This window comes from Gigantopelta aegis, chromosome 10, assembly GCF_016097555.1.
Source record: "Gigantopelta aegis isolate Gae_Host chromosome 10, Gae_host_genome, whole genome shotgun sequence".
In the NCBI taxonomy this organism is placed as follows: Eukaryota; Metazoa; Mollusca; class Gastropoda; order Neomphalida; family Peltospiridae; genus Gigantopelta; species Gigantopelta aegis.
The window spans coordinates 69,392,703-69,410,596 of record NC_054708.1 but is presented as its reverse complement, the minus strand read 5'-3'; the positions used below and the strand labels follow the sequence as shown (position 1 = coordinate 69,410,596).

The window sequence follows — 17,894 nt, the reverse complement described above, 5'->3', positions numbered from 1 at the left end:
TTTTATTTTCTCATCACCACTGGGTTTTTTTTTTTTTTATCTTGCGGCATATATTGAGTAGTAATTTTATTATTTTTTAAAGCAAAATGTCACTAGTTTATATTTTTGTATGATTAATTATATATTAATTGATCAATTAAAGATTGTTTTGTATACGTGTATGTGTATACATAGAAAGGTGCAGCTAGGGGGCGTTGTTAATTTCGAGATGGCCGCCTTACTATCCTACAAATGTTCATTATTTAGATGTATTTTAATAGAGTGTTTCGATATTAGTCATTTTGTATTCTTTTATATGTTTAAAAACATGCTGAACCTAACGGCTGATATGTAATAAAGGCCTCTGATGGTGGGAGTGGCAAATATTGGGGTCAATATATGACCTCCCCCCACCCACCCCCCCAAAAAAAAAACCCCAACAACAACAAACCCATGGACACCTACTAACTACTAGGACTACCGACAGAACAGATAACGGAAATGATGTTTCAAATGGTGATACAAGCTTGAAACTTTGCACACATAATCTATTTGGTAAGTTCGTCAAATTCAATCAATGAGCAACTTGAAATGTTAATACATACTGCGATAATTGTTCAAGATGGCCGCCTTTGTTTTCCAACCATTGTCCATTATTGGCATGTATAATAACAACTTTGTCCGATTTTAGCCATCTCGGTGATTTTTATGCACTAATATTTAAAATCATGTTGAAAGTAATTCTGATATTTAAAATACTTCCAGAATTAACGTTTTTATTCAAAATGGCTACCATATTTTCAGCAAACATAGTCTCCAGCTAGAAGAACATAAGCTTGTATAAGTATACTTTGTTCCATAATTTTATGATCAAACACACACGCAGAGATGATATCCATGGGGCGTTCTTCAAATCCAGTCAATGAACCACTTGGATTTTCAATATGACAGCCATTTTTCAAGATGGCCTCCATACTGTCCTACTAACCTACTAATTTTCATTATTAAAATGTATTTTAATATAGGTTTTTTTATAGTAGTCATTTTGTCTTATTCTTATATGTTTAGAAACATGCTGAACCTACTGTCTGGTATCTGTTTTTGCTGTATACATGCATAGCACGTTTGCTTCAGTTGTAGGTATCTTAAAATCTATAATAAGTAGAGACAATTGGTAACACTTAAATCCTGTATGCTGGGTGTGGGTGTCCTGAAGTTACCAGGTGTAGGAATTTCAAATCAATCAGCCATGCTGATTTTCATAATGGACCATCAAAACCATTGGCAGCCACCAATATCCCTGACTATATTTTATATATAGCCTACTGTAGTTGGAGGTTTTAAATATTTGTGATATCTAGAATTATCATTCAGCTTTTACATATTTATTTTTGATTCATTACTGAAAAGACTATTCTTAAATGACATAATTACCCGAACATCTATTTTCTTGCATTATTTTCTAATCCACGTAGCCCAGTGGTACAGCGTTCGCTCGATGCGCGGTCGGTGTGGGATCGATCCCCGTCGGTGGGCCCATTGGGCTATTTCTCATTCCAGCCAGTTCACCACGACTGGTATATCAAAGGCCGTGGTAGGTACTATCCTGTCTGTGGGATGATCCATATAAAAGATCCCTTGCTGCTAATTGGAAAGAGTAGGCCATGAAGTGGCGACAGCGGATTTCCTCTCTTAATATCTGTGTGGTCCTTAACCATATGTGTGACGCCATATAACCGTAAATAAAATGTGTTGCGTGCATCGTTAAATAAAACATGTCTTTCTTTATTTTCTAATCCAGATCAGTATAATAAGTATATGGGATGTATTCCTACAATCTGTAATCCAGCATAGTATTTAGCTAGTAACATTGGGTAATACAGCTTCAACTTACTGCAAGGCAGATAATCAAATCTTGAAAATTTGGTTCTGAATCTAAAACCAAAACCAACTTTTCCTCAGTGCTAACTTTGATTCAAACTCCATTCAGAGCCAGGTACAGTGATTATTGTCACGGTCAAGGTCATTGTGAGTTAATTAAATTAAATGACAAAATTATAATATTTTTTTTATGCACTGAATATGTGCTATAGGGTGTATACAACTAAATCAAATCCCATAGACGACAGTAGTAACATGTGTGGCTAAAACTCCTACCTGCAGCGCATCAGTCGACATAAAGTGTAAAAACAGGATTATCATTTATTTTTAACATCATTGTTTCTTCTAACTTCCATTCATGTGACTTCAATTACCCCCTCTAACCCCGCCCCCACCCCACACACCCCTCCCCCAACAACAACAAACTAACAAACAAAAACAAAAAACCCCAAGAAAAACCCCCACCCACAAACAAAAGAAACAACAACAACAAAACAAACAAATCAAATACATTTATTCTAAACTGTCCTGACATCTAGCTACATACAATAAGAGAAACTAATGACATTACAAATCTGAACAAGACAAATATTGTCCAGGATGTCACGTGTGTTACCTTGAGTGTCACGTGTGTTACCATGGCTTGTGGGAAAAGGGTTAATATTTTTTTTTATCCATCTCTTGTGCGAGAAGCCTTCACTAGATGCTAACAAAGAATCCAGATTTGCACAAAAACAATTCTCAGCTTTCTTCAGTAAAAACTCTTTAGTACTGTAACGGTAACACACGTGACATTTGTATGTTCACTCCTAAAAAAGGCAAGGTATGACTGAAATATGAAAATATAATGAACAGTTGTTGATACAGTTTTGGAGACTGATATTTAGGCCATTGTTGAACACAACTGCTTTAATTGCTTATAGTTTTTTTTATGTATGTTGATAGAGCTACAGTGTTTGCGATGTAGCATTTTCCCCGTCCTCTCTAGATAATGCTAAGTAGCTGAAATAGTGTAAGGATTTGGTAATGTGTGACATTACCAGTGGTGTATTTTATAAATAATATCTTTATTATTATTGACGTTCGTATTTGAAGATAATGCACCTTTAATAGAATCAAAGAAGACTGTTTGTTTACATTCTTGTTTACACTTATTTTAATGGCAAGTTGAATTACTCACAATTCATACGACATATCATTAGATTTGTTTAGCATTAATAGAGGTATTTATTACCGTATGGCAGATGTTATCAGTTTCCAAGTGGAAAATAAAATCGAAGATTAGCAATAGTAGCTCGTAACATGTATGTTATACGAAAATGGCGCCAGAGCCTCGTTCTTGAAGGGACATTCCCGAGTTTGCTGCATTGTAAGATACTAAGATGTTTCCGACTAACACATTATTTCTACGATTAAACTTACATATTAAATATATTTTCTTGTTTTGAAATCAATGTCTGTATATTCAATGTGTTTCTGGTCGTCTTAATATTTGTAAGAAGCCCAAACTGGATTTTGTAAAATATTTTAGGAAATAAAATGATATTTAACCTAGTACAAATATTAGAACGACCAGAAACACGTTTAATATATAGCCACTAATATTTTATGCAGAAAAATATATTTGATATGCAATTACAATCGTTACAATCTCTGTTAGTCGATAACATCTTTAAAATTGCAGCAAACTCAGGAATGTCCCTTTAAATACTTCCTGTCATAAACAGCTGATTTACAGACGATATTCACCTTGCAAAGGTAAAGTGCTATTTTTAGCTGATTATATATTTATGTGTTTTTAAAGAACGAGAAATATCTTATAAAAGTTATAAAATATGTAAAATTAAGTATAGTTGGCTAAAATAATATAATTATTATTTTAAAGAGTTAATTTTAGTGTTATTGGCAATTTATCCAATAAAGACCAAAATGATTCTGCCGTTCCAACCATTGACGCGATCGGCGGAATTGTACAATGTAAATCCCGCAAGCGGCTGGAAATCCAGCAATAGCAGAATTACGCCAAACGTAGACTGTGGCAGGGGTATAAATAGCAATCCAGCCAATGTTTGTCAGTCTGGTCAGTCGCGTCATATATGTGGTCATAATCACGTCATAGGATAGTCAGTTGGGTTGTTGTCAGTATTTCGTCCCATTAGGTGGATCGGTGTTGTAATTGACAATAAAGATTTAGCAGATGTTTTCGTATGATAAAATTAATAAGCTATAAGGAACAGACTTATTTATTAGGATCAAAACTCTGCCAAAACCGGATGCTTTCTATTCTGGATTTCGGATGCAAATTCAAGAACAAAAGAACGGTTTAGGTAGTAATTAGCTCTGTCTACACCGGTACGTGATCTTACCTCTGTTGTCTGCCCGTGGTCACCTTTTAAACAATGACCGCAGTTCCCCAATAATTAGGAGACACCGAAAATATTATATGTTATGTTTGTATAAAAGAGGTAAGTTGTGAAAAATTAAGCAAAAAAGACCGTGAAACGTATTTTGTCAAACCGGTATAATATCCACCCGCACCCCGTAACAATATTTGTTAGAATTGTGTAAATTTAGGGTTAGGGTTAGGGTTAGTTATATACAATACCTTTTGAAACATTTTGTTCTATAAAAGCAACATAATGTTTATATTTCGTAATCCAGTATCACACGTTTTGCCTTTGAAAAATTAGACATTTTGACTATTCTGTGTAAAATTTCCTCAACAAGGGTGCTTTTGTTGGTGCTTTTGGTAGAAATATAGCACAGACGACACAATGAGGCATAAAGGTTCATTTCATTCCGTCAAAATACACCCTATGAGATTTATAAGCATTAAAATGCAGTCTTACTTGTTGATGCACTGCGTTGCCGAGTGGATACAGTGCACGGCTACAGTCCCGATAGTCTGGGTTTCGAATCCAGATCCTACCACTACGTCGTTTATTTGTATGGGCGTTCGAGGTGCGCCAACTCCTCAATAGGTGGCGTTACGCAACAACAGGGTCCCACGTGACACTATGAAAAACAAGGAAGTGAACGACTTTTAGTCTATAATATTTTGTAAAAAGTTCTATAAATAATGACTTCTTCATGTTTTTGTGTTCCTCAATACCACGGAAGAAGGAAACTTTCCAAGTGACAAGATATTGTAAAACAAAAGACGGATTGTTGTTATGAGATAAGACAAATGACACTTGAAAGTCTACCGTCAGTGTTGTTTGTTTTTACAGACTGCATATGTGGCAATATCGAGTTTTATCTGTATATAATAGTATTTTATAATATTTGTAATGTTTCCTGTAACTAATTAAATTGTTATTTACAGGTAGTCATGGTATGTTATGTTTTTTTAATGTTTACTATATCTAATTAATCCAATGTCTCTTTCAGGTAATTCTGAAAAGGATAGTGCTCCTTTAATTTAATCATTTACTTTTAATACAGCCTTCTTTATTCCAGGTGCTCTTATTTCAGTCAGCTTGTTAACTGGTGATATGTTGATTAAAAACACAAGCATGAATCTTGCACAAGCACCTAACAATAGCACTTGCATTCTTGCGCTGCGTCTGTCCTTTGTTCTAAACTTTGAAGCTTGGGTCTACTGTAAGCTGGTATTCTGTCTTGGTGTTTCTGTCCAGCTTCTAGTTATGTAATCTTCAGCATAAATACTGAGAGCTCTTGTTCTCAGTGTGGAAATGATATTGTCACTATTGCTGTGATATCGTATTCTTAGAGGATTTCTAAGGTCAGTTATTTGTTTTTGTTAATTGTAGTATTCATGTTTCTTATCTAGTGTATTTGTTAACAGGCAGGTATTAAATGTAAATGTTTATGGATTAAGTCGGTACGTTATAATATAATGTATTAATATGTAAAATAACTTCTGCAAATATATTTGTCTAAAGTAATTAAATGACAGATGAAGTCTATTAAATTAAGTTCTAATGTCTAAATGGTAATGTAATTAATAGTATGATTTCTTATCACTAAATACTAATGGGTTTTAACGTTAAATTAATTATGGTGTGAAAGTTAACTGAGAGTAAGATGTTTGCACAGTTTGTATTATCTCAGAAGAGAGTTTATTTTATGCTATGACTATTATTGCTATTAATATAATTATGGACTTTGGATTATAGTGTTTCTACGATACTTAGTGCATTTTATTATTTTATTTAGATCGCTATTTCTGAATGCGTGTGTCAGTTACCGGCCAGGTGTTACAACCTTAGTTACACACACTTGGCATGTACATGACTGTGTTGTATGTGTATACGAATTCTGTGACAGAAGATTATAAAATATGTAAGTCCTACTGAATTTTTATTTTACTATTTTCTCCTGTAGATTCTCTTAGAATATAGTTTAGGAAATGCTAAAATATAAAATATTAATAACACGATGATATGAATTTTTTCTTTTTGCTTAAAGGCACACTATCTCTATCACTGATATTATCAGTTTGCACGTGCTATTTTTTCACCACTTTTACATTATTTAGGTCTAGCATACTTATCAATTATAAGTACACATTTAATTAATCAATCCTACAATTAATCTTTGCATAATTAATGCAAGGATATCAAATTGTAATGTGCAGCCAATCAAATTGCAATACGAAGACTCATATAGAACCAGGACATAGACCAGTGGTAAGGCAATCACCTAATGTGCGGTAGGTTTAATATTGATTTCCGCAATGGGTCCATTGGGCTATTTTTCATTATATCCAATGCTCCACAACTGGTGTAACAAAGGCTGTGGTATGTACAATCCTGTCTGTGGGATACTGCATATATAAAATATTGCTTGCTGCCCATCAGAAAGAATAGCCCATTGTGTGGTGGAAGCAGGTTTCCTCTCTCATTATCTGTGTTGTCCTTAACCATATAACCTTACATACACGTGCACCATGGATATAATAATAAAAACATTAAAATAATATTTGGATAGTGGGGGTGTTATTGTGGGTTTTTTCCCAAATTACTGGTAGGATATACTTGTATTATATTTGTTTGCACAGAATCACCCCTTGTAAAAGCTGCAAGTTTCTTTTCTCACTAGTCCAAGTGCCAAAAATACCATACATGTATGTCAAATACTAAGTACTAACGTACCTATACTATAGGATCTGCGGAGGCTCTTTAAACATACATTCCTGTTGTTTCCTATTTGTTGATTTAAAAATGCTAAACATATTAAGCTTAGCTACATGATTACATTTGTATTATAATTGAATTTTGCATTTCAGGTACAGAACTAGTACGGTTCCTTAAAGACTGAAGCTAGAAGCCATTCCATGCTTGTTTTTATGGATAGAACCTGATTTATTGTCTTGTTGGGACAGGACAAGCAGACTACAAAATGGAAACAATACGAAAAGTGCCAGATTCGTATTCAGATGATAAAACAAAGTTTTTTTCATGATGATTGTTCCTTAGTAAAAAAAAGTAATAAGTGTCAATGTGTCAGATGTTGAAGTTGTGAGATACAAGTGAATATCAGACTGTACTTGGAACATTGGGTACTGGAATGTTTGTTATGCTTTGAATGACTAAACATTAGTCCACTGAAAGTTGTCATCCAATGTAAGCCATGAAATGATGGTAATAAAATTGATATGAAACAGGGTTTTCCCACCTAGACTATTATTCAGTACCATTTCACATGTTATTTGTATGAGTAAAGCCTGCATGAAATTAGGTTCTGGATAGTTAATTTTTAAATTTGTTTTAATTGCCCCAGATCAAACAGACAATGTCATGGTTGGGGATCCTCGAATCATTGCCTTACAGGTAGTACTAAACCAAATAACTTCCGGCTGGGTCAAAATTTGAGGTGCACCCAACTTTTGATAGAGAAGTGAACACCACAAGTCCTGTGATTGGTTATAAATGTGAGTGTGTTGGTTGTAAAAAATAATAGTTTCATCTGGGTAAAAAAAATGTGCAATTTTATTTCATCTAGTACCAATGTGTCAAGTAGCCTTGTGCTTGAAACATGTATGGGGTACCTGTAAAAAAAAAGTACTCGAATTTTGTGCGAAACTAGGGTAGTCATAGACGCTACCCGTTATCTCACAAACGAGCAGCTTGACCCCCATTTTTTTCTGATTCACTTTAAGTGTAAGGGGTGGTAGTATTTATATCCGTGGCTTTTATGTCGGTTGATACGTTGCAGGTAGGAGTTTTAGCCACATATGTTACTATTGTCGTCTATGGGATTTGATTTGGTTGTATACACCCTATAGCACATATTCAGTGCATAGTAAAAAATATTATGATTTTGTCATTTTATTTAATTAAACTATACTGGTTGATTAATTAGCCATCACTCGATCATGCAAGTTCACAATGACCTTGACCGTGACAATAATCTCTGTACATGGCTCTGAATGGAGTTTGAATCAAAGTTAGCACTGAAGAAAAGTTGGTTTTGGCCTATAATTCATACTGTAAAGATTTCAATAATTTCTTTTTACATGGTATTTGACTTGCCATATACAACTGCTCTTAAATATGGTATTATATATAGGCAACCTGAACTAAGATTTTAATAGCAATTTATTTTTATATTAAAAATAGCATGTGCCAATAGTGGGTTAATGTCTTTAGTTTCCATTAACATTGTTAATTTCTTATGTATGAAATTCTGAAAACTCAAATTTGTAAAGAAGTTGATTTTTGTTGTCATTTTGACATATTTATAGGGTGCTAAGTTATATTTTAGACAAATTTGTAGTTTTATGCAAAATTTAAAGTAAATTTGAAGAAACACTTTACCAAAAACATAATTAAATTTGTTGTCACTATTGTGCCTTCTGTTCTTATTTGTACATAACAATAAGGTTGTTAAACATATACTTAGATCTCCAGATCATTTTTTTTTTCTTAATAATCACTTAGTTAGCTCTTATGAAAAGCATTTTGAGTTTATACTAGATTCAGAACCAATTTTTTCAGATTTGATTATCTGCCTTGGATTAACTTGATAATTTATTTTATTGTTAAAGCTGTATTACCTAATGTTACTAGCTAAATAAAATGCTGGATTACAGATTGTAGGAATACATCTAATGTACATATTGTATTCATCCGGATTAGAAAATAATGCAAGAAAATAGATGTTCAGGTAATTTTGTCATTTAAAAATAGTTTTTTTCAGTAATTAATCAAATATAAATGTGTTAAAGCTGCATGATTATTCCAGATATTACAACTATTAAAACCTCCCAACTACAGTAGGCTATAAATAAAATATAGTCAGGAATATTGGTGGCTGCCAATGGTTTTGATGGTTCATTATGAAAATCAGCATGGCCGATGGATTTGAAATTCCCACACCTGGTAACTTGAAGACACCCACACCCAGCATACAGGATTTCCTCCCAACACTAATGTTCAGGACATTAAGTCATTACTTCATACAGGTACAGTCATGTTTCTGTTTCCTTCCTCAGACAGTGTATTTTTTTAATACTGATATTTCTTTGATGTGCCTGTTAAGGTCTTCATAATCTAGGGGTCAATCTAGTGCATGTGTTTTAATGGAATTCTTTAAAGGGGTAGAGGTACTCTGACTATCTTTGTTGTCTCTACATATATACCTGAGTACACACACCCAACTGAAAGTAAATATCTTCAGGAGTTTTATTTTAAAACATTTTGTTGTTTAATATGACATATTGCATTTGTACAAAACTATATGCAATATATATGCTTTTTTAGGTGTACATTATATTAGGTTGCACTGTAGAAACAACAGTTTCAGTGAGGTTGTCAGTTTATGTCAGAATACACCAGATCCTGGTTGTCATAAAAACACATAGCTGGACACTTTTTGAAAAATGTATGTTATCAGTATAGGTAGTACTAAACCAAATAACTTCCGGCTGGGTCAAAGTTTGAGGTGCACCCAACTTTTGATAGAGAAGTGAACACCACAAGTCCTGCGATTGGTTATAAATGTGAGTGTGTTGGTTGTAAAAAATAATAGTTTCATCTGGGTAAAACAAAATGTGCAATTTTATTTCATCTAGTACCAATGTGTCAAGTAGCCTTGTGCTTGAAACATGTATGGGGTACCTGTAAAAAAAAGTACTCGAATTTTGTGCGAAACTAGGGTAGTCATAGACGCTACCCGTTATCTCAGAAACGAGCAGCTTGACCCCCATTTTTTTCTGATTCACTTTAAGTGTAAGTGTAGTATTTATATCCGTGGCGTTTATGTCGGTTGATACGTTGCAGGTAGGAGTTTTAGCCGCATATGTTACTATTGTCGTCTATGGGATTTGATTTGGAAGTATACACCCTATAGCACATATTCAGTGTATAATAAAAAATATTATGATTTTGTCATTTTATTTAATTAAACTATACTGGTTGATTAATTAGCCATCACTCGATCATGCAAGTTCACAATAACCTTGACCGTGACAATAATCTCTGTACATGGCTCTGAATGGAGTTTGAATCAAAGTTAGCACTGAAGAAAAGTTGGTTTTGGCCTATAATTCATACTGTAAAGATTTCAATAATTTCTTTTTACATGGTATTTGACTTGCCATATACAACTGCTCTTAAATATGGTATTATATATAGGCAACCTGAACTAAGATTTTAATAGCAATTTATTTTTATATTAAAAATAGCATGTGCCAATAGTGGGTTAATGTCTTTAGTTTCCATTAAATTGTTGATTTGGTAGTATACACCCTACAATAGTAATACATAACGTAAGGATGTGTCATGAATAAAAATCAAGTAGATACAGAACTTCCTATATTATAAAAATATACATTTCCAATGTTCTGCAACAGAAAGTTAAATGTATCGCATGTGCTTGAACTTTTTTGGGGGGTTTGTTTTACATAAATGTGATTTATATTTCTAAATTATGATGCTTTGCATGTTGTTGGTTTTATATTTTTAGACATTTATAAATGCTTTGTTTACATACATTTGGGTTCATACCCCTCCCCCCCCCCCCCCCCCCCTCCCCAATTCATTGACATTAATTGGCTTTGATCTGGGGGAGGGAGATAGAGAAGAAGGAAAGAGAGAGAGAGAGAGAGGGAGGGGTTTGCAGATGGAAGACCTGGATAGTTATTGCTGTGGATAAATACACTGCGAAACTATGGATTGCTTGTCCACTTTTTTTTTTCTGTTGTGTACTGTATATATAACATAACATGGTGACAGATGTAAAAAAGAACAACCCAAAATATGTTGATGACTAAATCGAATTCATCTAAAAATAGTATATATATATATATATATATATATATATATATATATATATATATATATATATATAGATATATATATATTGTTTTTTGCTGCTGAAGGGTTATATTGCATTAAAGTTATTTTAATCTAATTCAAGCAAAATATTTCAGTGGTTTTAAAGTAAACTGTTTTGAGGTTAGCATGTCTGTCTTTAATTTGGTATGTTTATTTTGGGCGCAGCATTTAATACCTTGGCTTAGTTGCAATCTAAAGCTCTGGGTATCGTTTTCTTAACAAGACATCTCAGTTTACCATACCATGAATTGGCCCATAGGCATACGGGCACATTTGTTTAGGTGTGTGTGGGGGGGGGGGGGGGGGGGGGGGGGCTGAACTGAACTTGCCCGAATGACATGCGACGTCAAGACCATCCTTGCCCGAATGACCAGACAATTTTTGCCCAAATAGATAAATTATCACACAACTGGTGGTGGTGGTGTGGGGGGGGGGGGGGGGGGGGGGGGGGGGGGGGGGGGGGGGGCTACAGCCTATGAATTGGCCCATATTATTTCACTACTGCAATCTGTATTCCAAAAACAATTTAAGTGGAACATTTTATTTATTAAATGGAGAGAAGGAAAGGTGACAAATTTTTTTATAAAGTTATTAGTGGTGTGAATGTATATTGTTCCAAACTGTGACCCATGACTGGTATATAAAACCCCATGATATTTGCTGTCCTGTGTGGAGAAGTGTACACTTAGTAATAATGCTGCTAATGGAAAACTGTCAATTACCAAATGGTTGACATCCAATAGCTTATTAATTTATCAATGTGCTCTAGTGGTGTCATAAAGCAAAAATTAATTTTAACTTAAAAAGCATTCACAGCATCCAGGTAAGTTTGAAGACTGATAATAAAATTTGCACCCCCCCCCCCCCCCCCCCCCAAATATGTGAAATATATTCATCCCCAACAAAAAAATCCTGTTCGCCCCCACTTGGGGTTTTGGTGTATCCTTTTTAAAAATATCGATAAGGAAAAAAACAAAAACAATCAAAATTATGAAATAGGTCATGTGATCACTAACTCCCATGTATATTAATCAATGCCATCTTTACTGCCTAACATTAATATTGGGGGGTGGGGCGAACCGACAAATAGTTGGGGGCGAACTAGCCTGGAGAGGAAACGTCTGATACCCAAGGAATTGACGATAATTTGTTAAAAAAAATCATAATAAAGTTTTATGTAAATTCACAGACATTGTACTCCACAATGATTATCACTTCTGAAAAAAAATATTAATACAAACTAATAATTTTACTCCCATTTTGCAGTTGGTCCGAATTAATGTTAGTCACGAAAAAACGTACAACACGTACACACCTTACCCGTATATTAAGCCTACGGTACAACAAACAAGAAATAAAACAAAATTTCACTTTGGACATCAGTTTCTACTTATTTTTATTTCGTTTCATAATTAATGCGTTTCATAATTAATGCAAGTTGAATACGCTGTATTTTGATGTTATTTGTTTATTTTTAATTGTGTATGAAAACGACTTGCTAGACTGGTTTCCTTTTTCACGTACGACCCTTATTTTCATGTGGCGTCACCTGGCGTAGACTTCACCTCAGAAAACTCATTGTTTAATGCAATGTCCACTTGATATCGCTAAACCAATACCCCAAGGGGGGGGGGGGGGGGGGGATTGCGGGCGGAAATCTTTCCGTGAAATCAGCCACGGGAGTGACAGTCATCCTACTGAAAAAAATATGATGCATCATCCTACAGTCTTGGGGAGGTGGCAGTCCTCTAGATAGCGTCATATGTAGTCGCTCTTCGCGACCCTTTAACCCAAATATAGAAGTGACGACAGGGTTTTGCATTATATTGGTTCTTTGGGATCGATCCCCGTCGGTAGACCCAATGGGCTATTTCTCGTTTCAGCCAGTGCACCACGACTGGTATATCTAAGGCCATGGTATGTGCTATCCTGTATGTGGGATGGTGCATATAAAAGTTGCCTTGCTACTCATGGAAAAATGTAGGGGGTTTCCTATCGATATGCCGAATTAGCAAATGCTTGACATCCAATAGCTGATGATTAATAATCAATATGCTCTAGTGGTGTCGATAACAAAACCAAACAAACTTTTTTTTATGTTAGTTGCCTACTGCATAGTTCACAATCAGTTCATTTGGTCCTTCCAAAGAAGAAACTTGGAAATGTAAACTGTAATGATTACGTTTTTGGACTCAATACTAATAGGTGCTTGGTTCGCATCATGTTACCGGCTCGTACACCCATTGAGATTTAGTGGGGAGGCCACAGAACCAACTTCCCGTCGCTAAATAAGGTGTGTGCCCAAGAAAATGAACTCAACTGAAAATCAAATGAAGTTGAAATGATATAAAACGAATCAGAATGGATGTGTCATGGTTTCTGTACAGCACTCATACGTAGTAATTTAGATTTGGACTGCGATGTGAAACTTTGTGGCAACTAGGTATAAATGTGTTTTGTTGTTTGTTTATTTCGGTTTTCTGTGTGTTTGCACAGTGTGTGTGCGTGTGTGTGTGTGTGTGTGTGTGTGTGTGTCTGTCTGTGTGTGTGTGTGTGTGTATTTTCCCTTTGTTTGTTATAGTTTATTCGTTTGTTTTGGTTCGTTTGTTTTCTTATTTTTCTTATTTATTTTTATTTTGGAGAGGAGAGTGTGAGTTTTCCTTGCTTGTTTGTTGTTGTTATTGTTGTTGTTTTCTAGATAGTCACACAACTAGCTGTTTGAGACTTATTTATTAATATTTTCTTAGAATGAAAAGTAAGACATATATAGTTTGGAATGCACATCTTTATTTAAAACAGGTATCTCAACGCGGATTAAAACATAGTTATGCTTCCAATGTCCAGATATGTCTATAGTGTCGGTATAGCTTTGTCACAGCTTAGATCTGAAATGAAAAACCAACATATATCAAAGCAAGAGAAACATTTTGATATTCTAATTAAGTCATAAAATGTATTGTTCCTAGTTTTAAATTAAAATATGTTTTTGCCTTTACACATATAGGTTTAACGAATCATATGTTTTCAAATAGTGGTGTTTTTTCTTGGGGAGGAGGGTGATGGTGATGTTTTTTTTATTAAATAAGTTTTTTGTTTGTTTGTTAGCTGTTTTAATGTCAAAACGTATTATGACCATATTTACACCAGTTGTTAGGCGAACGCTATCAATTTGGGCTATGGCTGGAATTTACTGTGCTGGTTTTGAAGTATAGTCTCCAATCCACAAATAAAAAATGACAAGTACGTTTTAATACAGAAGAAATAAGCCAAACCTGGAAAAGTTGGTAACAAGCTGAACATTTCAGAAACGTTTTCCTAGAGTATTATAAAACACATTCAAGATGGCGTCCAAAATGACCGCCAATATCTATTAACTATAAATTTCTGCTTGTAACCAATTTGTTCCTAATGCCCCTGATCTATTTATATCAAAGGTCCATGGTTTGTGCTATCAATGTGTGTGTGTGTGTGAGAGAGAGAGAGAGAGAGAGAGAGAGAGAGAGAGAGAGAGAGAGAGAGAGAGAGAGAGAGAGAGAGAGAGAGAGAGAGAGAGAGAGAGAGAGAGAAGAGAGACAGACAGGAGAGAGAGAGAGAGAGAGAGAGAGAGAGAGAGAGAGAGAGAGAGAGAGAGAGAGAGAGAGAGAGAGAGAGAGAGAGAGAGAGAGAGAGAGAGAGAGAGAGAGAGACAGACAGACAGACAGAGAGAGAGAGAGAGAGAGAGAGAGAGAGAGAGAGAGAGAGAGAGAGAGACATCAGGTTTACTAATTTTACCTAATAGTACATCTTCTTGCCGTATCCGTAGCCGCCGCCCATGCCTCCCCAGCCACCATAGCCGCCCATGCCTCCCCAGCCTCCATAGCCGCCCATGCCTCCCCAGCCTCCATAGCCGCCCATGCCTCCCCATCCTCCATAGCCGCCCATGCCGCCAAAGCCTCCACTGCCGCCCATGCCTCCCCAACCTCCATAACCGCCCATGCCGCCATAGCCTCCATAGCCGCCATAGCCTCCATAGCCTGCTTTTCTAAATCCAACGACAACGGGTTTGACGTGTTTGAAGACCATGGGTTTCACGATTGGCACCATTTGTTTCATGGCGGCCGCGACGTACAGACACGCAAAGGCGAGAATTATGGCTTTCATCATCTTGAAGGCTGGAATGAAAACAGCTATTTCTGAATTTATTATGTTTTTTAAATCCTCACAACATGTATGCATGTATTCATACTATTGTATTTCTTAGGAGTAAAGCTGTAAATATTATGAGAGTTACCGAACGTAAATTTGCAAAATACAAACATAGCAGTTTCTGACACACTAAGTAGTAACAAAAGCTGTGGGTAATTGAATACAAAGTAATCGGTTATGACAACATTTACTGCAGATTAAAGAGAAACAGGAAACAAAGAAATAGATCAGAGGGAGACATTCCCAGTCTGGAGCTACACGCGGTAAGACGTGTTTGTTTCGCTTGTGCACACTGCACGTGCTTTCGTGTGCTCGACTTGGGGGTCCTTCATTTCGTTGTTTTTGTCAGCGAAATGAAGTTTTCTACTGGGATGTATGCGGCCATTGGAACAGATTGAACGCTGGAACGCTTCTCGTTTCGACAGTCTGCACCACCAGGTTGGATTCTTTTTCAGCGAGATTCCTCGCCTCCACGTTTTTCTCCGTCTGACTATGTTGACTTGTTTTTTCGTGACTAGTATGACGGCCATTCTGCAGAACGCCACGGTTGTTCGCGTTTAGTCTCTACATGTCCGAGCCTGTCCTAGCAGCACTGGAAGATTGACCGCCCCACTCTAAGAAGAAATAGGAAGCGGGGTCGGCCCCTACTACACTTTTTCTAGACTTTACATTGTTTTATAGTGATACCATCTCGTATCCTCCGGAGTCGGGCCCGTCCGCACCACTATACCAACCCATGACGACTGGACTATACCCTAGTCTGATACTCTACTCGTTCAGACGGATCCGGCTTCTCAAGATCTGTATTTCAGCACAGCACTACACCTTCAACGTCTATCGACTGTCAATCTAGGGGTTTTCTTGACAGGATGCAACCCATCTCGTCCCTTTAAGCTGTGCACCCAAACGGCCTTAACGAGGCCACTCGCGTGGACATATCGATCGGACTTTAAACGTTTAGATCTGCGTTCAAAATTTTATGTCGAAATTACTTCTTTTTTTGTAATATTATTAAATAGTCCGATCCTCTCTTCTTTCTCTTATTTAATTTTGGACTGTCCTTCTAAAATGCTCCAAATTATATAAATATTCGGCCGAGCAGTCAATTCTTTTTTCTTTTTGGCTTGTAACCTTTTTCTTTTTTTTCTTTAATTTATTAACTTTTTTACTAATTGCTATTTTAAAAATTCTGCCCATTTTCACCTCCCCCCCCCCCCCCCTCCATCCCGAGTCAGGCCACCGATCTTATCGGAGGTCGGACTCGGGATGGGCGTGTTCGAAACCCTAGTGGTATATGGGCACGTTAAACTAGTTATCATCATCATCAGGGGAGAGACATAAAAAAGAAGAAAACGAAACAGGTTGACAGTTAGTTTTGTTTAACGACACCACCAAAGCATATTGATTTATTAATCATCGACTATTGGATGTCAAACTTTAGGTACTGTTTACATAAAGTACTAGAGAGAAAACCCGCTACATTGTTTCCATAAGTAGCAAAGGATCTTTTATATGTACCATCCCAGAGATAGGATAGCACATACCACGGCCTTTGATATACCAGTCGTGGTGCACTGGCTAGAAAGAGAAATAGCCCAATGGGCCCACCGACGGGGATCGATCCTATATCGACCGCGCATCAAGCGTGCGCTTTACCACGCTTTCATTTTGACGAGTCAATTAATTAATTCAGTTATTTAAAATAAATTAATAAAATTAACCTAATCAACAAACCATTATTTTAAATTTCTAATTGTAATTAACTTACCTTGGTCAGAACGACTAGTTGCTGTAAAGATGTGTGTTGAAGTGGCGATTTTTATACAGAAAAGGTGATAACTTTGATGGATTTAGTTTCCTGGTTACATTGTCACTTTTGTTTGTACTTATGCAATTACTAGACATATTTTTATTTTCTCATCACCCCTGGGGTTTTTTTCTATCTTGCGGCATGTATTGATTAGTAATTTTATTATTTTTAAAGCAAAATGTCATTAGTTAATATTTGTGTATGATTAATTATTTATTAATTGATCAATTAAACATTTTTTTTGTATCCGTGTATGTGTATGCATAGAAAGGTGCAGCTTGGGGGCGTTGTTAACTTCGCTGCTAACACACCTCTGATTAAACAGTTACGGAATGTGCTTACGAATGCGATTACCTACCTGTTTTACATGGAGCGGGATGTAGCCCAGTGGTAAAGCGCTCGCTTGATGCGCGCTCGGTCTATGATCGATCCCCGTCGGTTGACACATTGGGCTACTTCTCGTTCCAGCCAGTGCTCCACAACCGATGTAACAAAGGCCGTGGTATGTACTATCCTATCTATGGGATGGTGCATATAAAAGATCCATTGCTGCTAATCGAAAAGAGTAGCCCATGAAGTGGCGACAGCGGGTTTCCTCTCTCAATGTCTGTGTAGTCCTTAACAATATGAGCTGACGCCGTATAACCGTAATTAAAATGTGTTGAACGCGTCGTTAAATTAAACATTTCCTTCCTTGTATAACGATACCTCTAGAGCACATTAACTAATTAATTATC

At 36.0% G+C, this 17,894-nt stretch overlaps 1 protein-coding gene across 1 annotated transcript; it reads right to left on the bottom strand.

Annotated features, from left to right (window-relative positions):
* Positions 1 to 13,929: 13,929 nt before the first annotated feature.
* On the bottom strand, positions 13,930 to 17,232 carry LOC121384407 (glycine-rich protein 23-like). The gene is made up of 3 exons (XM_041514793.1): positions 17,116 to 17,232; positions 14,934 to 15,313; positions 13,930 to 14,047 (listed from the first exon to the last, which is right to left on the bottom strand). The coding sequence occupies exon 2, from the start codon at positions 15,303 to 15,305 to the stop codon at positions 14,934 to 14,936; it is 372 nt and encodes a 123-aa protein (XP_041370727.1). The 5' UTR covers positions 15,306 to 15,313; positions 17,116 to 17,232; the 3' UTR covers positions 13,930 to 14,047.
* Positions 17,233 to 17,894: the final 662 nt, after the last annotated feature.